The following is a 24,482-nucleotide window of genomic DNA, read 5'->3' as shown; positions in this document are numbered from 1 at the left end:
TGAGAGTTTTACTGTGCGCATATTGGTAAGGCTACGAAAATTATACCTTATATCAATTTCATATTGAATTTTAATTCATTAAGTCTTCATTTTACTTCTAATCGTTAATGCAAAATATTTTATGTAGTTATGTTATATTTTTATTTTATGTTCTATAATATATTGCTAATTTTTTTTTGTTATCTAGTTTGATCGTTTGTCAGATCTTATATTGGATATTCGTCGTGCTCTATCTACGACTGATGAAGACGAGCGGATATGGATACTGCAGGTGATGGAGAGATCATATTTAGGGATATTAATGACGATTGGAACATTGTATGTGTCAAATATGAGATATACACTATCATCACATATTCCAGATATGCCATTACCATATATTCCGTAGATGTCATCGCCGCATGCTGTACATATGCCATCACTTTTTGATCCACAGATGCCAGGATCTTTATTTTCCTACATGCTCCAGATGACAGCATCGGATCCGAGTTGGCATCATGAGTCTTCATCTGAGTGGTCTGATTTTTTTATTCCAGGTCCATCATTGAATTCAGATGAGGAGGTTGAGGGGGTCACTAAGCTCGTAGATGCTTCGACGGTATTTATTATTCCTGGTATGCATGCCCATAAAACGTCCATTGATATAGGAAAGAGGCCATCACGGATGACACAGGAGTAGGAGCGAATGTTGAGAACTTTCGTGAGAAGGTCCAAGTGGCCACGAGCACCACGACACCCTTGTGGGATTTTATATTTTTTAAATTTATAGTACTGTAAAAATTTTTTTGTAGACTTTATATTTTTATTCTATCTTATATTATTAATTAATATTTTTATCAAAATTTTAGATATTTTACTTGTTTAATTTCAAGTGTTAGGATACTATATGGTTTGTGGATATGGATACAGATTTTCAGATGTGTCTTGAAAAGTTGAGAAAGAAAATGCCATGCTAAAAAAATTATCTAAATTAGTTTTAAAAATAATATCATGCACCAAAAAAATATAAATAATAATGAGAAACCATATCATGTACTAAAAAATTAGTTTAAAAAATATAATAAATTATTTCATGCACCAAAAAAATTAGTTAAGATAAAAAAAAACTATAAAAATGTCATTCAGAATGACGCTTTCAAAAGCGCCATTTCGAATGATGTTTCTAAGATAATTTTTTTTTATGGGATTCCATGTAGGCTGGGAAGGATGGTGACTAAATCAAAAAAACAACATTTGGAATGATATTTTTTCAGAAAAATACTATTTTAAATGATATTTTTTAACTTTTACATTATTTTGGTAAATAAATTAAAATCTACATCGAATGGGTAAAAAAATTTTAAAAAAATTAGTACGATAAAAGACTCAAAAAATTTTGCTACAATATATATATATATATATATATATATATATATATATATATATATATATATATATATACACACACACACTCTAACAAACTGATAATAATGAGCATTCTTGAAGCACTCAATCTTTTGATTGCAGCCTCACTAGAATATTATTACCTTCCGTTCTCAAGATTCTCTGCTTGATAAACAAATTTGCAGGCATTACTTTAAACGAGCATTTATAACAAATTACTTACAAGTAATATATAACGACTTTGTTACCCAAATCCAGTTCCTATACTCGCAATACAATATGAAGCAAGTTGATTTCCAGACCTCTTCGTTGCGCATCCCCAAAATTCAATTCATCAATATTAATCTACATCTAGCTCCAACAAAATCTTAAAATTAGAATTGCTTTAACTCCACCTATCTTCCTTTAGTCCATGGGTCAATTTCAATCTCTCCTAATCCCAAAGACCCTAGAGAAACTTATGGAGGTCCGTTGAAAAGTCCCTAACTACTTTGAAAGTGCTCGTTATGAGTAGGTACAAGCTGTTCTATCCCTTGTTAAAAAAATTACACTAACATTAAAAAAACACACTCCAATTGTGGCTAAGGGTACTCTCAACCCTCACCGAGTTGACTCATTTGGAGCTGTGAATTAGATCCTCAAAACTTAAAATGGTGCAAGAGCTTGTGGACAATGGAATAATGTAGTCAAATTTGCATTGACTATTGTAGACTTAAGTGGCGATTCCTCACTTTGTTGCACTCTCTCCCTATTATTCTAATTGTATTGGCTTGTATTATGAACTATGAAATACAAAACCAGCCCATTCCTGATGGTCAGATTTGGTTCAGTTTGAAACGTTGACATTTGAAGTAGAACCAAGCAATTTTATCTGCCTTTTACCATAGTCCTATTCAAAATTATTATCTTTTTCATTATCAACATTGTATTTTTCTTGTTGTCACCTTATGGATTGAACCAGAAATTATGTAGGAAAGCCAGAGTAAGCAGTACACATCGGTCAGATAAGCTGGTTCTGAAACCACCATTGACGACTTATCAATTTAGATGCTTGTGGTCTACTATCTCAATCTATTAGGAGATTGATTGAATATATCTTTGATAAAAAAAATTAGTCATAATTTTGGGTGTATTTAGTTCGCAACCAGAATCAGAATCAGAATTGATTAGAATAGGAATCGAAATGGCCATATTCCCAGTATGTTTGGTTCATGATTAGAATTAGAATCAGAATCAAAATAGAATTTGAATACTAGGAGAGATTAGGAATTGAGTTTTGGTGGATTAAGACATTCCTATTTCTCCTTAGAATCAGTATGAAAATGAAAACGTTCGAACCAAACTGTTGGAATAGAAGTCATTTTTTCTCATTTTTATACTAGAGTCCAACTTCCCTCAACCAAATATGCCTCATCTATTTGGTGGTGTCATAGTCATCAGTTGTTTACATATTATCTATGAGCAGCCATAGATTTTTATTTTAGCAAACGTCGACTCAGACATCATCTAAAAAACTCATCAAGCAAACAATTTTTGACCTAATGAGTTTCCGTAAACCTTACTTCATTCTCTGAAAAAGATAATGGAATAGAAGATAGGTGATGAAATTTTATATGCCAAACATTTCCTTCACGATGAATACAGGTTTATAATATTGCGTGTGAAAGCAACCTTCGTTCTACTCTGAACCTTTATCATGGCATTTCAAATGACCAAGATGCCCTCCCAAATCCAGGACAATACCATGAGGTTTTGAAGTGTTTGGTAAAATGGGACATGCAGTTGGAACTAAAAAAATCTATGCAAAATTTTAAATTTCCGTAATTCTCATTGTTTGATGGTGGAGAGGTCACGGAGTATAAGATCCAAAAACCGATTAAAAGAAAGCAAATCTGTTGCCTAGATCATGACAAAAAAATATGTGCCTATCATGGAGCCCTAGATTGCTTAAATGGATAGAGCTAGCATAGGTAATTGATTTTGATTGTTGCAAACTCCATTACATCATCAGCATTGTAAGATAACAACTTTGATTCTATCTTGCTATTAATAATTGGTTTGCACTTCGATCAGAAGTTTTTACTGCTTATAATAATGATAACCGCTACTGTTTCAAAGAAGACTAGCTGAAGCCATTAGTTCATGATTTGCCCTTTTAGCGTTGCATCATGGAAGTAACTTTAACTAAATGGTGAAGTTAATGCTATCAATTCCATGCTAGTGGGAGTTTAATCAATTGTTAGGGCAATTATACTTTCCGAAAATCAAAGAGCCTTTGATGCAGTAACTTGCATGAAATGAGTGATTTGAATTTGGTTGGAATGTTTGACATCTTAAATCATGAAAGCTAGGATTATGAATTATAGTTTAACAAGCTAATTTGTGAAAACAACTTTTTGAAAGTAGAAGCAAATGAAAAATGCATAAATGAAATAATCTATCAACTAAAAAAGGATTAGCTTGACATCCCAAATACTAGAGGAAAAAGGAAGGCAACATACCCAGACAAATTTCATTGGAGAATACTTAGATCTGAAATGAGATCAAGAAAAAGATGCTACACATCAAGGACTAGCAAAGACCTTATGATATTGAGGGGACTTGTATAGAAGCAAAGTAGGAAGTTATTTCTCCCTAGATCAATGTAGAAGCCGCTATAATAAAAGTTATTTCTCCACTGCCTCTCTTCTCCGATTTGTCCTTTGTTGCATAGCCACTTTCAAATCATACGACATTGAATTTGATAATATCAATTACCCTTTTCCAATATTTACTAAATAGTCTTTACGATCGCGCAGCATCCTAACACCTAAAAGTTCATTATTACTATCTTTATTAGTGTTATCCAAGATACAATTTGTAGTATCCTTCTCTTCTTATAAGACTTTTAATTAACCTTAAAAAAATCTAGATATCAATAATCTTGTTGCATTTATCTTCTCTCTTGCAAGTAAGGGTAGTAAGAATTATGCCCACTTTTGCATCGACTCAAGGAATTATGCCCACTTGCTTCTCTCTTTCCTAGCAAAATTAACATTGCAATTTCAAATTTAGAAACTAACCTTTTTTCTAGAAAAAATTCCCCCTCTCCGTTTAATAAAGATGAGAGCTATTTGTTCTTGAAAGACTTATAGTTATTTCTACAAAAAAAAAAAAAAAGACTAATAGTTATTTCTTGTCCAACCAAGCTAGGTTATGATTAAAAAAGAAAAAACCACTATATATCTAGTTGTAGAACAAAAATTTGATGTTTTGCTTACTACTTTAGTTAAATTCTTGCCCTGACTAGTTTTAGAATTACATGCATGTAGGTGAAAAGCAATCGGCCGCCTATATATATATATATGCGCTTTATGGTCTCACACCATGGGTTTGCATACTAATGGAAATTGTATGGCATGTTTATGTACCTATGCAATATATTCTACAATTTTTTTGGAGTTTTGAATAAAAATATATTCTCATGCAATAATATTTTGTAGATATTACATGTCTCATAACGTAACCAATATTGTGAACTTAATATTTAACATTAACTATGAAATAAGTGCTTCAGTATACTGCAAATCATGATATTTTTATAATTTTGCACGATTGTGACCATAACATTCTGTACGTGCTTTTTTGGGATAAATACTCTCCCCAGAAAGAAAGAGAGTGTCTAATTAATAACTGAGGAAACACTTCCTACAGCTCCTCCCACATAAATGATGCTGTGGCCTGTTATGTGGCTAAGAAAAAGTTGATTTTCCACGTGGCATTAGGAGTTTGGTAATCAATACCAATCATGAGAAAAGTGATTGATTGTTAAGTTGCCAGGGCCCAGGCAACTTTCCATGCGTATATAATGCATTACAATACTCCCAATACAAAAGAGCACCAGCATCAGAATATAGCTTGGTTTCTATGTTTTAAAAATTCAAAAATGAAACATCCCAATTTGAGAAATCTAAATCTACTATATCTGGTAAAAAATTTAATTACAGAATTTTCTCCCCCTTTTTTTTTTCATTTGTTTCTGGACTGTAGCCTAATTTCCATGTTTAAATTCAAAAATAAACAAACAACTTCCACAATTTGTGGAATCTGAATCTACTATATGTGTTAGAATTTTTGTGATGCAATTTTTGTCTCATTTGTCTCATGTTTCCTTTATCGCTCAGATCTTTATTGCAATCAAACAACTCCTTGCAGCCTCTCAATTCTTTTTTTTTTTTTTTTTTTTTATAAAAAAGAGAACGAATATGACTTTGAAAGTATTAGAATCTCAAAGAAGCCGTAAAGTGTTTCTTCTCATCATGATATTTTGTGGTCACATGTCCATGTCCATAGCCTTCGACATGCTAAAAGACCACAAGGAGATCTTTGGGTAACACGAAAGATGAGGAGTACATGAATCAAGATTCGAGGCTCATACCGGCCTTCACTCCCCTTCTAAACACCTCCCTCCCCCCTCCCCCCCCCACCCAACACCCACCAAAAAAAAAAAAAAAAAAAAAAAGGAAGAGAAGAGTAAATAACTGGAGTACCAAAGCCGAGAAATGCGGCTGCTTGCCGCCTCTTCTCTTTCCATGCACACACTTGGAAAAGTCTCAAATAACCAAAGAAACCCATCAAAGGGGAAAATAAAACAAAAGCAAGAGGCTAAACCCACCGCCAAAGAATAATCAATCCCCAATAGTTGTATAGATTTGGACCCTTCCCTATCCACCACCAGCCACCCCACATATTCCATGATAAAACCACCCCAAACTCCATATATCACACCTCTCCCGCTTCTCCCTCCCCCTCTTGCTTTTTTTTTTTTTTTTCCTGTACTTCTGTGTTAATAATCTACTCTTCCCTTCGCTTTCTCTACCTTTCTCCTTGTTGCGTATGGAGAAGCCTCTACCATGAAAAAGTCAGCGTCTTTGTGTATATAATATAAGGTCATCTCTCTCTCTCTCTTTCTCTCTCTCCCCCCCTCCCCTCTTTGTCCTCTTAGAAACTACTCTTTTTGCTTCATTTAAGAACATCCTTGAGTTATAGCCTTGCCTCACATCTCTCTCTTTCTCTCTCCCCCCTTCTCCCTTCTGGTGCTTATCTTGATGCATGTGTCTAGTGCTTCTTTGGTGCAACACCCATCAGACCTACAGAATCCAGGCTTAGATTTCCAGACTTGTTCGAGTTATCGGAGAAGTCATGTGTGACTTCTTCTGGCAAAGGATGGAGAACGACCAGGGCGACCTCGCTGACATCGTCCGGGCGGGCGGGCGCGGCGGTCCGTCGAGCACCGAGCTCCCGATCGCCGACTGGCAGCAGCTCCTTTCGGAGCCCATGACCTTCCCACCATCAACCCAGGGCCCGACCAGCGACTTCGGCGACCCCTTCGCCAACCTCCGAGACCCGCTGCTCGACCAATTGGTCGGCTCCGAGGTCTTCGACGACCCAAGCACGAGATCGGGCCCGGTCAACATGAGCTCTGAGGGTGGCGATGCCGGCGGCGGTAATGGTCTCGTAAAACAGAAGAAGAAGATGCTGATGGGTGAGGAGATGACGAGACCTTGTAACATCTTCTCCAGGGTTCTTCAGATCTCGCCAGGCACCAGCAAGACTACTCCGCTCTCACCGAGGGCGATCAGGCCTTCTCCGATAGTAACCGGTGAGATGGTGAAGATGGTTGCTGGCTCGGTGGGCTGCCAAGTGGATCCCACTGCTGGGGTGCAGATCTCCTCCCCTCGAACTACTGGGATCAAGAGAAGGTACGGATCGTTCATTCTTAAACACTTTGATGAAAGAAATCTGAAATTTTTCCTGTTCTTGTTTTTAAGAAATCCAGCCAGGAAATTTCTTTTTTTTTTTTTTTTTTAAGTCAAAGGTCATGGTTTGTTTGATTATTTTGCTTTTCTTTTTCCTTTTTTTTTTCCCTTCCTTCCTTCCAGGGGATCCTAAGAAAATAATGTTGGAAGTGGGATTTGATCATGATAGGAAAAGACTTACCTTATCTAAATTGAAGTTAGAGTCTAGGGGGGGGAGTCTGGACATTTTGGTGGAAAAAAGCTATGGGAAGTGGGATTTGATGGGAATGATGTAAAAGAAGTTATCTTGTGCGAATTGACAATAGAACTCGATGGAAATCCAAGGATTTGGGTCATAAAAGATGGGGCTTTTCTCTTTCATGATACCAACCGTAGACTTGGTTTTCAAGTGGTCACAAGGCATAGCTAAAAAGAGCACGCAAACACGCAGACACAAACAGATGCCTATAGACTAGTTCATGTGTCGTCATGAGTTCGAGCACATGTTTGCCATTCATTCTTGCTATCTGAAACTTTTGCTGCCAAACCCACCGAAAGGATCAGCCGCTTCCATCCCTATCTTGATGCCCTCTTTTTCTCCTACAGAATTTATGAACAGCTTAAAGTTAATATACGCAATAACTACTGGAAAGTTATTTCTTTCTTTCTTCATTAATTTTTTTTCATCCTTCTGTTAGAATTTAGACCAAGAAAATTAACTAGTCTTCTCCTTAAACTTTGTAGAAAAAGCCAGGCAAAGAAAGTTGTCTGCATTCCAGCACCAGCAGCAGCAAACAGCAGACCTAGTGGAGAGGTTGTTCCTTCTGATCTATGGGCTTGGAGGAAATATGGTCAGAAACCCATCAAGGGCTCCCCTTATCCAAGGTAATTCTTCCCATCATCACATGATCGAATCGAGATTCTCTTTCACTGGAAGGTCTTATATTTTTCTCCTTCCATCCTCTTAGTTTCTGGTCGAAGCACATGAGTTGCTAATGTACAAGTCAAAGGATAAGAATATAATAAGGCTGTGATGATTAGCGAGGAAATTTAAACTAGTATTTCTCTCTCCATTCTTATGGTGAAAATACTATTTCTCTCTCCCTTCTTCTGCTCTTTCCCTTCATCAAGGGTGGATGTCGTAGCTTCGAGCATCATATTGCATTCTCTAATCATCCTTGCATATGGGAAAAGCATGTGAAGAGAAAAGGGATCATGTGTAGAAGAAAGAACTCTAATCATCTTCTCATATCGGAAAACCGTGTGAAGGGAAAAGGGGTCATGTGTAGAAGAAAGAGAGCATTTTTTTTCAAATCCATCTCGTGTTACTGTCTCTCTTAAATTAAAGTTCATTTGACTAATTCAAATCACGATTTTGAAAACACATGTATGCCAGTTGGAGCGACATTAATTTTAAAATTACGATCACACCTAATACATTTTGTATCTTAAACAAGGACTTCATGACTTGCTTGTTGTATAAGTTCAACTTTCGAAATAAACATTGTTAAATTATAACCATATATCAAGGTCTTGTTTGATCTCGTTCCTTAAAATTTTTCTTTATTACTCGTACATTATTTTTTCAATGAATTAAAGCAACAGAGACTTTGCATTACAACTAATGATTTTCTATATAACCATCAAATGGACGAGTGGATCGTTGTTAGTCACGGAAGCTGCTCATTCTACTGACAGACATTGTTACCATTACCTGCTAGCATACATCAGGTTTAATTATTTGAAAACTTCTTATTTCTTTTAACCTTTTTTCTTCCCCATAATTTGGATGGTGCATTCATGATTTGGACACTGGATGGCTGATGAGTTCAATGCATTCAGGGGCTACTACCGATGTAGCAGTTCGAAAGGATGCTCGGCAAGGAAGCAAGTCGAGCGAAGCCGAACCGATCCCAACATGTTGGTGATCACCTATACATCGGAGCACAACCACCCCTGGCCGACTCAAAGGAATGCACTCGCCGGATCCACAAGATCCCAACCTTCAAAGAGTAGCTCTTCATCCTCAAAGAACTCCCCTCACAACCAAAAACCGCACAGTACAGGCCTTAAAGAAGAGTCCAAGGAGACAACAAGCTCGAGCGCTCCTGCGATAAAAGAAGAAATGAGTGAATTGGAGAAGGCCATAGATCCAGTCGAAGATAATGAATTCGATCAAGTGTTCCAGCAGAGCTACAACCCCATCATCCCAGACTCGGATCAGCCCGATGACTTCTTCGCAGATTTGGCAGAGCTGGAGCCCGACCCAATGAGCCTCATCTTCTCCAAAGGATTCATGGAAACCAAGCCGGATGAGGAGAGAGGAGAGAGAGCTTCGGATCCGTTCAGCATGTTTGATTGGCCTGGGAACTCATTTGGAGAAGCTAGGAAAGGTTTATAACAAGATCTTGGCACAACAAAACACCTTATAAGAAAGACAACCCTTTGTTTATTTTATGGAGGTGCAGTTTTGTCCCAAGGTCTGGGTATAAACCTTTTTTAAGTATTAAGTTTGAAACTTGATGTCGGGGTAAGGGTCTCTTTCTGTTATCTTTCCTTTTTCTTGTTATTTAACAGATCGGTTTATAGATTAGGGGAAAAAGAAGGGGGTTGTAGGTGAATTGGGAGCAGGCTATGGTAGACCCACATCCTTGGAATATTGGAGGATGGGACAGAAAGCTGAGGAACAGAAGCTTTCTACAGTTAGAACAAGTACACGTCTTAGATGTGACTGAAAAAGCCTTCACGAGGAAGTTGAGATAGTGTCGATATGGGGTGTGAGCTTTTCTTTTCGCTTCATCTTTCCCTCTCTCTTCTTTCCAAGTGCGGAACATAATTCAATCCTAGTGAAGATTTCAAATAAAGGAAGGAGCATGGCTTGACTTGCTTTGCCATGCCATAAAGAAGGTGGCCAAAAGACTTGGAATTAAGAAAGAGAGATGAGCATGAAAATCTTGATTTTTCTTCTAATAATAATATCTTGCATGTGCTACGAGCAGATGAGCTTGGAGCTGGGACTTTGGAAGAAAATGAGATTAGGGCAGCTCTTTTGTTCCTCAGCTTTCTATTTCCCATCCCTTTGATTTTTCAGCATTGGAGTTCTGCTTTCAGTGTATTAAGTATTAAATATTGTTATGAAAACAATACTTTCACACCCTAATTCAATCTTGATTGCTTCCTTAAGCGTGGTCTCTTCTCTATTGATATGGATATATAATTTATGTTATACAATATTAATGTAAGGATGCATGCGGGCATCGATTTAATTCCATATCAGCTATCCATCGGAGAGATTGTGGGTGCTTATATAAAATCAATGAATCCAAATAATATCTTCCGATTATTCTTTTTTGATAAAAATTTGGATCGATTGTTATGAATGTTATCCTAGTAAATTCAGCATATGGCATTTGTGGACTATAAGACACTGTATGAGCTCATTTGGACTTATGATTAGATTTGAATGGATTTGGATCTTAGCCATATAAAGATACAATGCCTTAAACAAAGGAGTTATATGAGGATCCATACAGGCATGTATTTAATTCTACATCAACTATGCACAAGATAGACCTTAAATAGTTATATAGAATTAAAGAACTAAATAATATCTTTTTGCTAGCTAGTCTTTTCAGATGTAGTCCTCGATTGTTATAATTAATTAGGTGTGCATGTCTATGCTGCAATCTATCAATTTCTATGCAAACACCTACCCATCTAATTCCAAATACACCTATAGATATCTTGGGGTACTCGTGTGACTCGTAAAACATGCATGCTGAGTTGGCATAAACTAAGCTTGTATGTACCTCTTCCTTTTTTTTTTTTCCATTTTACAAAGCTTTTTTTTTGGGGGTGGGGGGGGGGGGGGGGGGTTTGGGAGGGAGAGAGGGAGGCTAACAATTTATTTGAAACAAGCAAAGCGGAACCCATATATTTTGCCATCATAATGAATCATGCATTCCTCTGAGTTTAACTTAGTTGGAAACTAGCATGCCAATCATTTGTTGAGTAACTCAAAATGGTATGTATTTGGTGATTCGGTCTTAAGATTTCTTATTCAGCATCCGATATAGGGAGAATTCTCCATCAATATTTCCCTACTTAATATCCATTACACTGCACATTCTTGTTTGTTGACATTTATACACTGATTAAACTTTAGAAATCTATATATATGTCATGAATTTGGGTACCAGTGTTTAAAATTTGCCATGTGCAATTTAGGGTCAATATGATAATTTTGCCAAAGTAATTATCTATGTTATTTTGCATGTCCCAGAGCCACATATGATGTTATTTACAAGAGTGAAATTAAAGGAGAGAAAATAGATGGTTAATTCAGACCCCAAGTATGTATGTCCCTTGATGTGTGCAAACACATGCATGCACGCATGTGGACCCAACAAAAATGTGTGCCTGATAGCATACATGTATCAGACGGCTAGTGGTTTGTTCATTCATGTAACGCAATGTCTAGTTTCCTATGACTAGACCAGGACTTATTTTCTCTCTCATTCTTTTCATTTTTCTCTCTATCCAGATTCATTAATCATATCTATTAAGTTAGTTTGATAATTTAAAGAAGTGAACTCAATAAGGAAACATACCAAGAAAGCTGCACACTTAAACAATAATATTCACGCAAATTGGTTGGTGATTAAAAACCGCTCATTGTAGTTGAAAAAATGTGAGGTGATGAGATAACATTCTTTGTTATCAAATGGGCCGCTTTTATCCGACCTTTAGGTTCCACCCTAGTCCTTTTCTGAAGATCTTTTTGCCATTTGGAACAATAATGGATGGGAAGAACTTTTTGTTACATGATGGTGGGAAATGAGTCTTGCACCTACTCAATGCATGGACACCTTTCGTTGAATGGTTGAGCTTTGAGCAGGTGGTGACTTTGTTCTGTATAACATGTCACCAAGAAATCATGAGCGAAGATCGAGTCAATATGAACTTTTCTAATAATCCTTGTACAAGTTTGTATTGCAGTCCTTACAAGTCCAGGTTTTGTTCTCTTCCAGTACCTGTCAGTCTTTGTAAATAATACTAGAACAGAAATGTTAAAACTATCTAGATGCTTGAATTGGAATACCCAGTAAACTCTGAGGCTCACAATGGATACGAACTTTTCTGCCAATTTGTTGCTAGCTAGTAAAGCAAAAATAACCAGCTTCTGATTTGTTTCTTAAATACTGTATGCGAGAAAATGTCTGAACCCTAGAATTCCTGGTTTGCTGTAGAGAGGGAATTCCTCCATCAGACATTCAAGGCTCCCCCACTTCGGTGATTTGCTCCACTCCATCATTCAAGTCACTTCCATTTGAAACCAAGGGTCCAGAGTTCTTTGGACTTCCTGTTTTGATTGATGGGAAGTATGAGCCATCATGAGCAATGTGAACGATATAATATGTTATGGGAGCAACTGTAGCCATTACTTGGCTAGGATACGAGAGGATGTGGAGCTTGATTTGCTACCATGCAAAAGAAAAAAAAAGGACCCATGACTTCTAAATCAGTAGAAGCCCTTGGTGGAAAGACCACATGATTCTTATATCTCCAATCATTAATCTTATGATACTTAGCTTGACAGCTGTGTACAAGGAATATAAAAAGCTCTACTGTAATTTATTATAAACCATGGTAGGCTTTTTGATTGGTCCTTCTCTCTCTATTTGATCATTCCACATCTACCATGAGAGCAATTAAGCCCGTCAAATCGCTATGGGATGATGGCTTTAAGAAGGGTTCTGGTATCTTTGCTGAAGTCCAAGAAAAAGGTTTAAACTAATCATATGTCCAGAATACAATGGAAATTGTGTTAAAGAAAGCAATCTCACTTGATGATAGCTGTTGATGTGATGGGATTTGTTGATAGCTTTTGTCCTTCTCTTAAAAAAAAATATTTTTTGTAGATAGCCATTGTCCTTCTCTCAAATAAAATTATTTTAAAGAAAGCCAATTAAAAGGACAGCACAGAGAAGCTGCGAGGATTGATGGCCCTCGATAGCGTATAACAGTTTGGAAGGGATCACTTGATTCCTTTTGGATCCTAACATATTATTTCTTTTTTAAACTCGGACGAGACATATCAAACTAATATAAACACGTCCCACACAGCCAGAAAGCCTCGAGCAAGATCCTCCCAAAGCACAGTTTATGAACACATCCTATATAATTAGAAAATAAAATATCACAAAAATAGAAGAAGTCTTGAGCAAGATCCTTCCAAAGCACGCTTTCTGGATCATCTGTTACAAAGGATGTCATCTAGTTTTTTGCACCGTCTACTTATCGTACGCATGAGTAGCTCCATGAATGTCAAATCTAGTTTTTTTTTCGTCTCAAACTCTTTTCAACGTGCAAAAGATATCACACAAGGAATAATATACGAGCCCTCGAACTCCATAACAATTGGTTTTAATCCACAATCATCATCTCCCAGAAGAGTTTGTATCGAGAGATGGCAAACAAATCTCTCCCATGATATACTGCAGAGCTCGAGTGTTGGAGCACAAATGCTTCATTCAGGATGAGATGCATCAGGAGGAATGCAGGACACGTGATGTCAGCAGTCCCCAGGTTCACTGATGTAATTGGTCCCTCCCCCTCCATCTGATTCACGTACAAGTGGAGCCCATCATGCACCATTTAGGGGGCGCGTACGTGATGCCATCTGCCTTTACGCATCCACCTGTAGCTACTCCAAATATGCCTCGAAACAACTCCAGCTAATTCCCTCGACTGTTCCCCGATTTTGCCCTATTGGATCGATGAAGTAGCCCGTAAGTTGGTCCAATAACCCAACACGGCCCATCAAACTATAAGAGGACCAATAAGCCCACACGGCCCATCAAACCATGCGGTAGCTTGTGCCTTGTGCTTATGGTATGCAAGTCAAACACGGGACCTTGAAACCAAAGAAGCAAACACCGGAACTAGACGGTGAACTTCTTCTCTTGGAGTTGCTTCTGGTGAGGATTACGGATCCATTTGCCGTCCAAGTTGAATTGTAACAGGGTTACATGTATCTAATGCGTAATTTAAGTTTTTTTTCTTGGTGTACATGATTTCCAATCAAGGTATTTGTCTATCTTGCGAGTTGGAGCAAAAAGTTCTCAATGAATCCAAAAAGGAGTTGGAAACAAATGGAACAAGGTACACCATCAACCAAACCGAAAAGACGTTGCAATAAAGACCAGAGCGAAAAATATTGGACAGCCAACGCAAGCCAACCCCTTTATTCCACCAGCCACCGGTCTACGGTCACACCCCAGTCTTGGGTTGTGGTCTTGGTGGTCGGCTATTCAAATAATTCCGTAGGGATCGAAGACCACACCTCCATTGGTCATTTAGCACTTAACCTATGTCATAAGGCTTTTAAATTAAAGGATTACAGACACCCTAAACAGCGCTAATTGTTAACTTTTCCATCGGACTAGAATTTCTAGCTGTTGGCCATCTAATATCACAAACTCGGAGAAAGCAGTAGCATCTAGTACTGGCAAATCGGAGCACCCGTCCGAAAAGAGCCGAACCATCCCAAATTTGAGAATTTTGACAAAGGTTGGTGGCCACCATCGCCCACTTCTTTTCACCTGTCACTGCAGAGACCTGCTTTACCTATAACAAATCGTTAGCTTAAATCATCGCTTCAGATTAAGCATCCCATCATGCACCTTTTGCTGATCACTTTCCCTACTAAATAATAAGCAGCATACAATCCTACTTAGGTCATGAACCCCATCAGGCTCCAGCATCTCCAGACTTCTTGACCCATATTCCATCAAAAAGGTCAGGAAAGCCCTTGTAGTTTCTACATCCCCAAGGAACAGGTTGAGGAAAACCCATCTCGGCTCACACTTTGAAACAAGGACAATTCTACAGAGCGTGCAAAGCTAACTAAAGCATCAAAGACATGCACCAGTTATTTTGCATGTCTTTTGAAACAAATTTTTGTTTAGAAAAGCTAAATTTGGTTCCTCAAAGACAGTACAAAATACTGCAATCAGCTTAACGACATTTACATGCTGCTCCAAGAATTTTTTAATGCTAATCTGATCTCATTGAGCTCTTATTCATGTGCAAAACAATGCCCTGACCAGACATACGAAAACGAAAGTAAAATTAAAACAAAGGATTCAAAGAATCATACAGCAACTGAAGTAAAATTAGTTCATCAGGTTACTGAAAACTCTGCATTTCACGAACAGACCTCAAGTTGTTTTCTGTATTCATTTTTGCCTTGAGTCTGTTTTCAGTCTCTCTTCCCCTATCCTTTGCAGGTTGACACAAGTCAACCAATCTCCCCCGAGAATCTCATGTAACCTCTCCATCCACATTAATAATGGTAACGCCTCCCATTTTCATTTAGAAAAAAAAAAAGACATACAAAAACCAAAAACCAACATGACAGTTACTGCCTAGGCACAGGTTTTCCTTTCCCCTGGTATCCGACGGCTCTGTTAGTAGCCATACCCTGATTGGAAACCAAAATCAAGACCGTTAGTGTGCTTTTCTAATAACAAATTAACTTTCTACCAAAAATAACAAATTAACTGGGATAATGGAGAGAATGATTAGAATTCAGAAAAGGTAGAACCTGAATTGTCCATCAGATTCCCTGCAGGTGCTGGCTCTGGTTCTTTGATGTCAACCACCACAACATCTGAAGTAAGGAATGTTCTTGCAACTGAAGCTGCATGCTCCAAGCAGCACCTCACGACCTGATTTTATCAAAAAGAAAGGTGAGATTAACATTTTAGTTCTTGCTAGATGGATTTCAGAATAAGGCAATCTATCAGCCGGTTTTTGCAAGACAGGAGAAACTAAACTTCATATTCAAAACATCTGACATTCTGCTACAACTAGAGTCATCCATCACTTGTCTGAGCCAAAGAATTGATTGAAGCTCGAAGATGCTTCAGGCTAGTGGAGCCGCTATATTTGATAGCAGGAAACTCAAAAAGGCATAAGAGATACGACCGTAGCTAACAACAGAATTATAGCACACATCTAAAGTAAATGAGGCCTGATAATAAAGTATCTGCATGGAGATGCTATAGCAGAAAATCTTTATAAACAAATTAAAAGGACAGAGAATAATTAAGATTTATATCAAGCTCCATTGCATCCAAATGTAGTGTTATCTGCAAATAAGTTGTATTATATTGTTAATGCAAATAGTTTGTAAAACAGTTGAAAACAACTAAAGGTTCAATCAACCATGAAAGTTCTACAAAATATGCCTCCTAACTTCATGCACAATTTAGTCAAATTGATTAAGACTAAACCAAGGAAAAGAAGAAGAATACTGTTCTAGGAAAAACAAACCACTAACAAGAGTACCCAAGAAGGCAGTTAACCAAAGCATCCAAGATTCGAGGCTTATTGCCACAATTAGATACCCTTGGGAAACATATTGCCACAGATACAATTCTATTGTTTTGCCTATAATGCCAGTTACATGACAATTTCATGAAAAATAGATCGCTAAGGTCGATATTGAGCAACAACATGGAAGTCACAAAAAAAATAGCATGACCAAAGGAGCAAGAGTCAACCTTAGTTGGGTCAATAATTCCAACAGCCATCAAATCTTCATAATTTCCAGTTGCAGCATTATATCCATATTTGAAATTGTCACTTGAAAGAACCTAAAACAATGAACGATAGTCAAGAACCCCAAACACAAAGCAGCAGCAAAATAATTGTCACAACAGCAGTTCAGAAGTTTCAGGTAAGAATTTAATACCTTCTCAATGACAACACTTCCATTTACTCCAGCATTCTTTGCAATCAATTTTAACGGGTAACTCAGAGCCCTTTTTACTATATCAGCTCCAACCTGTAATACATTCAAACCAACATGAGGTGGACATTCAGGACATAATGACAAGTTGCTGTATAACAGCCCAGTTTTGTGCACTTCATGTTGCCACCAATATCACCTCATTTCCTCTTTCTTTTCCACATGTGAGGAAAAAAAGAAGTGATGATGGATGGTCTCAAAGTCAAGCTTGGGGGTGGGTTGGGGGGGGGGTGGTGTTGTTGTATTGGATATGGACCTTTTGTTCATCATTTTCGAGAGTATCCTTGATGGCATCAACCTTTGCTGCAAGCCTCAAAAGGGTACAACCACCACCAACAACTATACCTTCCTCAACAGCTGCCTGTGCATGAATGCAAAAAATCAATAAAATATTTCACAAAGCCATTACTGTACCATGGGCCTGAAACACGTCTCAGTGCCTAGTAGAACATACCTTGGTAGCATTGAGAGCATCTTCAACCCTTAACTTCTTCTCTTTAAGTTCTGTCTCTGTTTGTGCACCAACCTGCTCACATTTGAGAACACAAGTACTCATATGTCACACTGACTGATTATCAGCATATAAACGAAATATGTCCAAAATCAAATACCTGAATGACAGCAACTCCACCTGAGAGCTTTGCAATCCTCTCGTTTAATTTTTCCTTTTCATATTCTTGCTCAGCAGCCTGAGAAAAGATATTCATGTTATTTAGGCCATCTAATAGGTTTCAAATTAACAAACAATTTAGCCTGAGAATAGAAATCAAACCTCAATCAGATTACGGATTTGTGCAACCCGTTTGGTTACTTCTTCTTGAGTGCTACCATCACCAACTATGGTGGTTGAATCTTTGGTTAGCACAACTTTTGCAGCAGTGCCCAAAACCACCTTGTCAGCTTTATCCAGGGAAAGCCCTACCTCATCTCTGATTACAGTTGCTGTGCACAATAATAGCTAGTCAGGATCTCTAATAAAATGGAGAAAATTATTGATGCAACGTGCAGTGTAGATTTAACAGCATCACTAAATTATAATTCCACTATAGATTTATAATCCCTTTTTTTGGGAGAAAAAAGGACCAACCTCCAGTAAGGATGGCGATGTCATCAAGATATTGACTTTTGCGTTCTCCGAATCCAGGGGCTTTAAGCGCCGCAATCTTCAGTGCACCTCTGAGCTTATTTACAACAAGAGTAGCAAGAGCTTCCTGCTCAATGTCTTCAGCTATTATCAAGATGGGAAATCCCCCTCTAATTGCATCTTCCAAAACATTGATAAGATCTCTTGCATTTGTAATTTTTTTGTCTACAAGAAGCAACTGAAAAGGCAAAGGTCATAAATTAAGATATTAGTATCAACAAGCAAAGAGATAAACTACGATGCATAACTATATCAAACTAACTACAAACCTTGCAGTTCTCATATTCAACTGACATTTTCTCGCTATCTGTGACAAAGTATGGAGAGAGGTAACCACGATCAAATTGCATTCCTTCTACAACATAGAGGCTATTCTCGGCACTTTTCCCCTCTTCGAGTGTCACCACCCCTTTCCTACCAACCTTGCTCATAGCATCAGCTATCATGTTTCCAATCTCATAGTTGTTTCCCGCACTTACGGCAGCAACATCGGCTAGTTCACTGTCCTCAACCTGCAATAATGAAATATATGTATGCACCGGTGCAATTATGTGCACTATAATTGTAACACAACAGAAATTAAGAACAAAAGCATTCCACTCAGCTCATTCAGTCGCATGGAAACAGTTGGAAGACTTAAAACAACTATTAGGCTAAGTATAACATTATTTAATTGGAAATGCAATCAAAGTGCTGGAAGCAACATTAGAATCAAACATGTCATATTTGAAAATTTTCCCTTCAAGCACCTTGCACATACCTCTTTTGACATCAACTTGAGTTCTGCAACTAGAGCTTTGGATGTCTTCTCAATACCTCGGGTTATCTGAACAGGGTTTGCACCTGCTGCAACCACCTGCATAAATCACAGGGATTTAGCAGGTAATAATGCAATACCTGTCCAAGATCCACTCATGAAAACGAGGTTAGCAGATGGACTGGAATATGTTACAAACCTTAACACCTTCAGCAATCAAACCTTGAGCAAGAACAACAGAAGTAGTTGTCCCATCTCCAGCTAAGTCATTGGTCTTTGCAGCAGCCTGCCTTACCAACTTAGCACCAATGTTTTCCACAGGATCCTCTAGTTCAACCTAAACACACCACGAATTATGCGTAAGTGCATTTCTTAACCAATGATCAGCAAAGAAACATCATCTTAATTCAGTTTAGGCATTTAAAACATCATCCCATGTATAGGTATTCAAATCAGGAGCTTTAGAAAGTGATATACAAAGTTTCATTAATATACTAAATATCCAAGCAAAAGATTTGAGGAGACAATTCAGAAATCAGAGACAAAAGTTGCAGCAGTGCATGATGAATTAGAAAGCATCAGTTACAAGGAATTGAGAACTAATAGAAACTCAATCAAGCTCAACAAAAACGCTGCAAAACAGAAGGGGTTCTCCCCCACAATCTGCACTCATATTTACTTAATAAAGAAAACACGAAAAGGAGAAACAAATGACAGTTACTATGGACATTCTTCTAACAAAATCATATCCACAAGCATTAACATGCACATCAATCTGAAATGCTTCTAAATATGGCTATCTGGAAAAAAAAAAAAAAGGGAACAGAGAACACAATGGACAAACAAATCATTGACTCTCCAGTCTTCTTAAGTACAACATAATGCCCCTGTTTACTCCCAATTCAATAAAATATATGGCCAAAATTGTGCTTAATGATAGTGTGTGAATCCCCAGAATTTTCTCATGACCGATTAGAAGTTATTCACATATCTTTGATTAACTGTGCCATCAGAATATTACAAGTTAAAATCCTTAAATAGTAAGTCAAATAAAACCTTATCATATATAGTACCTCTTTGGCCACAGTGACACCATCATTGACAATTTTTGGAGACCCATATTTGCTCTCCAGAACAACATTCCTGCCCTTTGGGCCAAGAGTGACCCCCACGAGGTCAGCAAGCTTATTAACTCCAGTCTGATACAAGTAAGTGAATTAAGTATACATGAATGACATGTCAGTGGAGTGGAAAAAGAAAGCATTATCACAAGTAAAACCTTGTAATATTTTTGTTTTTAAAAAAAGAGCTTACTTGGAGTTTCTTAATGGCCGATCCATCCTTGTTAAAGTACAATTCCTTGGCCATTGCCCTGATCCTACAGTTACATCTTTTTTGTAGATGCAAGTTATGCCACCTGCCACTTAGAGAACTCGAAGATATGGAAGCAAGAGAAGAGAAAGAGAATTTCTGAGCAGAAACTGCGAGCTTCCTATCCGTGACAAAACCACCGGGAGCAGCCACATAGCCAATTGTAGACATGGTGCTGAAAGTAGAAGCCATTTCCTGTTTGACAGAGTACAAAGGCATACCAATTGTCCCAAAACTTTAACCATGTAATTACAGAAGGGGCTCAGATATGAAATAGGAAAATGATTTAGACAGGCAAAACATCAAACAACAATGCCACAATGACAATGAGGAAAATAAAAAGAAAAGGATAAAAAATACCTTTATAAACCCAGAAAGAAGATAATCAGAGAATCTCAAATGTCTGGATGACGCAAGGTATAATACCAAGGGTAACTAGCAAGGAAAATGGAATAAAGCATTGTTACCTTAGCACTATCAGGTATTTAGTTTTAGATCTATAAAATTTTGGGCACACAGGGACACCCCATGATACTTTCATGTAACTTCTTAAGCCATCATAGCACCAAACTATAATGGGATCACCTTTTAATAGCACCAAACAGTGCACGTAGTAACTCTGGTAAATCAAGTGGGGGGCAGATAGTTCACCTGAATATGCATCGCATGAATGCATCCTTATGCACATGGACACACACAATGTGGTTTTGAAGGTTACCATGCTAGGCTCCTCTAGACAAATTGACAACTAATGATTGAAGCATCACACATTCAGCTAGCACTTGGAAAACAACAAACACTTCTACTGTTCTTGATTTTTGGCACAAATAGTTTAGTTTATCGGTATGGGATGCCTGATTCCAAGAGCAATGAGAACATACTTGTGTAAGACAAAATAAATTTTCAGGGATGTGCAATAATTTCAACTACCTTGACATCCTGGAACTATGGCTGAATTTGGATTTTAAAATCATGCTCAGGCATTCTTGTATAGAAAAATGGGACTGACTAACTACCACCTACATGTTGAAAGACCATATTTTGATTTGTGTTGATTAGAACATATGATGATATTTCAAGCTAACTGTAGAGGTAATTGAGAATATTAAGATTGATGTATTGTAAAATTAGGAACGGAATGAGAAAAAAAAATAAGTATTTTAGAGGAATTACAGGAATTGTATCAGTTAAAGACAAAGTGATCCAGAATCTGTCTAGATGAGATCTATGTACATCAAACATTTGAGATGCCTCCAATAAGGATGGGCACTAACTTCTTTGAAGGGTGTATGAAGCGGAACCACAATAGTATGAAAGGAAGTTGTGACACGATAGGCTTACAAAAACATCAGAGATAGCCTAAACAGAAATACTTGCCAAAAGAGGATCATTGAAACCAAGCCCAAATAGTCGGGATACCGCCTGATGGTAATGGTTGTGGTTATAACACATGGATCATTCTTTTTGATTCAACTGAAAGATATTCCACTATTTAATCAAACTATTTTATGCATACCAAAATCAAAATCAAACGATTGTATGCAAACCAAAGACATCCATCTATAACTTCTATGAAATAGAAGGCTCAGAGGCAATGAGAAAATTTGAACTAAGAGGAAACAGTGGCGTCCATAATTAACTGGTATCACCATTGTTTTGAACATTTCAGGATGCATAACAGCTGACTATAGCTCTACTACAAATAATCCTAGCAAGGAGAATGCTTGCACAGATTCGTGTCATTCAAGAATTTCCAACCAATGTATTCCAAATGCTGGTACAAATACCAATGTATTCAAATATAATATAAATAATTATAATAGAATGCTCTCATAAGTATTCTATTAAACAATTACACAGACTAGCTTCCCTTTTTTACACCTCCAGGCTATTAAAACAATACATGAAGAAGCAATCATTTTAAAATTAGCTTTTTCTATATTTTAAAAAAATGTTTTTCATTATGATTCCAAGCTACATAAGCCAGAAGAATCAATACCTTTTTTCAAACTAACAATTGCTATCCTTCCACTCAACAAATTCACATCAAAATTTTATTTTTAATAAAAAGAAGTTTAACCACAGCAGCTTGTTCATGTTGCTGCAGTAAAATTCAGTACCTAAAGCATAGCTGTCAAACGCCAGCTGCTACACCAAAGCTGCAGCAATCTTATTTTAAAAGCCCCTATCTTTCTTGCTCTGGTTTGTGAAATTTACATCATTGTCCAGCTTTCAAACCAATCCAATGAAAATCGATATAATTCACAAGATATGCATATCACACATATAAATCAGAATAACATCGTCACCTTCCGTATATCTCAAAAATTCAAAGCTTAACCTGAATTTTCCCTTTTATGAGGCACTGTAGCATAAAATCATATGCTCTGATTCCAGAAGCCAATACAAAATCTTCACAGTGTATCCAAGATACGGTCTTTTCTAGTCTACCCTAATTAGTGACAGAACGGAACAAAGAAAAGCATAATGCTAAAGCTCTTCCACCATTGTAGAGCTCTAGCAATAATCTTATTCTAAATTCTGTTACTTTTTTCGAATCTTTTTAAGTGCCGTCCGGTTGATATATTAACTCTCTTAAGAACCAAACCCCCAAACACATAGATAGCTCGCAATAGTTGCATAAAAAAGATCCACAAACACCCCCGCAAATCCCAACAATATCTACCTTCATTGCATCTATCTTCAAGAATCCAAAGATTCTAATAGATTTCCCATGATTATATGCTACTGCAACATAAATGCTTGACTTTGGAGCTAGAAGCCAACCCAATAGGTTCACGGGATGTCCAAAATCCGACCTTTTACAATTTTTTCTCAGAAGAAACGAAACAGCAAAAGAGCAAATGCATCTCAAACCCAAACTCACAATCCCCGTCCCAAGAAGAACTCAAATAGGAGGAAATGCGGTAGCAGAGAAGGAAAATGGTACCTGAGATGAGGTCTGGAGAGCTAGGGCTAGGGGTTAGTGGGATTCTTGGTGCATAAGTCTCGCCTACTAAGACGCCGAGTGGGGAGGGAGGGGGAACGAGATGAGGATTTATAAAAATGGAGAGGGTTTCGGGCTGGCCCTCGGAAAGGTTCTCGGGACGATCTCGGCCGTTGGATTTGGACCGCGCCCGTTTCCAGTGGCCCTTTTGGAACAATCTGGAAGGCCGGGAAGGAAGTCGTGCTCCTTTACTTTCGTTCCATGCCTTCGCGAATCTCGAGGCAGGGCTTTGCATGATTCGCATACGCCAGCTTTTTTTTCCTTTTTTTTTTTTTGCTCTTTCTCTTTGAGTGGTGGACCACTCGTATCCTCGCTGGCAGGAAGGTATTGGAGCTTCTATGATTGGTGGTCAAATCATTACGTGCTTACCAAAAAGCATGGGTGACCTACGAGCACACGTGGATGATCCGATCTCGTAGGTTGCCAATTCATCACTCTCTAACATGAGCGCACTTGCACTCGGTGCTCGGGCTCTTTTTTTAAATAATATAAAAAAAAATTATTTATAAAAATAATTTAAAATTTAATTTTTTTATCAAAATAATACAAAAGAGAAAAACGTTATTTTGAATAGCATTTTTTTTTCTTCCACGTCAGTCTTTTTTTCCACCATGGCATCGTCTCCAAAAAAAAAAAAATGAAACGCCATTTAAAATGGTGTTTTTAAAAACGTCATTTTGAATGGCGTTTTTCAAAATGGTGTTTTCATTTTTTCTCATCAAAAAAAAAATCAGAAAAAAATGAAAAAAAATAATTTTTAAATTTTTAAATTAATAAATAAATTAAAATTTTAATTTTGATTGAAATTTAAAATATAAAGATTTGAATTTGTAATTCAAATAAAAAAAATAATTTTAGATATTTTTTTTTAATTTTTTTTTAAAAAAATGTCTAAAAAAATCTTAAGAAATTTAAAAATAAAAAATATCATAGAAAATGAAAAAAAGAGAAAGAAATATGAAAGAAATAAAAATTTTAAATTTAATTGAAAAACATCATTTCATTTCAAATGCTTGTCAAAAAAATTTAAAAAAAAAATAAAAAATAAAAAGTACCATTAAAAAATAATTTTTTTAAAAAAATCAAAAAAAATAAGAATTATAATTTAAATTTAAAAAAAATAAAATTTTAAAGATTAATTGAAATAAAAATATTATTTCAAATTACTTTCTCAAATTAAAATTAATTTATTTAAAAAGAATTCGAAAAAAATTGAAAAATAGCCT

At 37.0% G+C, this 24,482-nt stretch overlaps 2 protein-coding genes across 6 annotated transcripts; one reads left to right on the top strand and one right to left on the bottom strand.

Annotated features, from left to right (window-relative positions):
- The first annotated feature begins 6,418 nt into the window (after positions 1-6,418).
- LOC105043986 (probable WRKY transcription factor 14) lies at positions 6,419-10,320 on the top strand. The gene is made up of 3 exons (XM_010921745.4): positions 6,419-7,124; positions 7,905-8,045; positions 9,003-10,320. The coding sequence occupies exons 1-3, from the start codon at positions 6,565-6,567 to the stop codon at positions 9,559-9,561; spliced, it is 1,260 nt and encodes a 419-aa protein (XP_010920047.2). The 5' UTR covers positions 6,419-6,564; the 3' UTR covers positions 9,562-10,320.
- Positions 10,321-15,318: 4,998 nt separating this feature from the next.
- Positions 15,319-23,385, bottom strand: LOC105043987 (ruBisCO large subunit-binding protein subunit beta, chloroplastic). 5 transcript variants are annotated; one of them, XM_073255490.1, is made up of 16 exons: positions 23,200-23,244; positions 20,610-20,684; positions 20,193-20,444; positions 19,952-20,077; positions 19,078-19,215; positions 18,882-18,977; positions 18,391-18,633; positions 18,065-18,299; positions 17,750-17,919; positions 17,589-17,666; positions 17,432-17,503; positions 17,234-17,338; positions 16,921-17,013; positions 16,730-16,822; positions 15,769-15,892; positions 15,484-15,645 (listed from the first exon to the last, which is right to left on the bottom strand). In XM_073255490.1, exons 3-16 carry the CDS (start codon positions 20,439-20,441, stop codon positions 15,632-15,634), a joined length of 1,836 nt encoding a protein of 611 aa, XP_073111591.1. In that variant the 5' UTR covers positions 20,442-20,444; positions 20,610-20,684; positions 23,200-23,244; the 3' UTR covers positions 15,484-15,631. The 5 variants fall into 5 exon arrangements, with proteins under 5 accessions (XP_073111590.1, XP_073111591.1, XP_010920050.2 ...); XM_073255489.1 differs by lacking the exon at positions 20,610-20,684 and having other exon boundaries at positions 15,319-15,645; positions 23,200-23,385; XM_010921748.4 differs by lacking the exon at positions 20,610-20,684 and having other exon boundaries at positions 20,193-20,424; positions 23,200-23,338.
- Positions 23,386-24,482: the final 1,097 nt, after the last annotated feature.

The sequence above is a fragment of the Elaeis guineensis genome, chromosome 4, assembly GCF_000442705.2.
Source record: "Elaeis guineensis isolate ETL-2024a chromosome 4, EG11, whole genome shotgun sequence".
Classification (NCBI taxonomy): domain Eukaryota; kingdom Viridiplantae; phylum Streptophyta; class Magnoliopsida; order Arecales; family Arecaceae; genus Elaeis; species Elaeis guineensis.
Note: the sequence above shows the minus strand (reverse complement) of the source record. Positions and strands in the feature narration are given on the sequence as shown.

Bases quoted from the DNA above. Each gene is read 5' to 3' on its own strand.
- LOC105043986 (XM_010921745.4), top strand. From the start codon at position 6,565: ATGTGTGACTTCTTCTGGCAAAGGATGGAGAACGACCAGGGCGACCTC. The intron at 7,125-7,904 runs GTACGGATCGTT...TAAACTTTGTAG, and splicing joins ACTACTGGGATCAAGAGAAG to AAAAAGCCAGGCAAAGAAAG. The intron at 8,046-9,002 runs GTAATTCTTCCC...CAATGCATTCAG, and splicing joins AAGGGCTCCCCTTATCCAAG to GGGCTACTACCGATGTAGCA.
- LOC105043987 (XM_029264209.2), bottom strand. From the start codon at position 20,468: ATGCCTTTGTACTCTGTCAAACAGGAAATGGCTTCTACTTTCAGCACC. The intron at 20,078-20,192 runs GTAAGCTCTTTT...TACTTGTATCAG, and splicing joins CGGCCATTAAGAAACTCCAA to ACTGGAGTTAATAAGCTTGC. The intron at 17,504-17,588 runs GTATTTGATTTT...AAATGTGAGCAG, and splicing joins GTGGAGTTGCTGTCATTCAG to GTTGGTGCACAAACAGAGAC.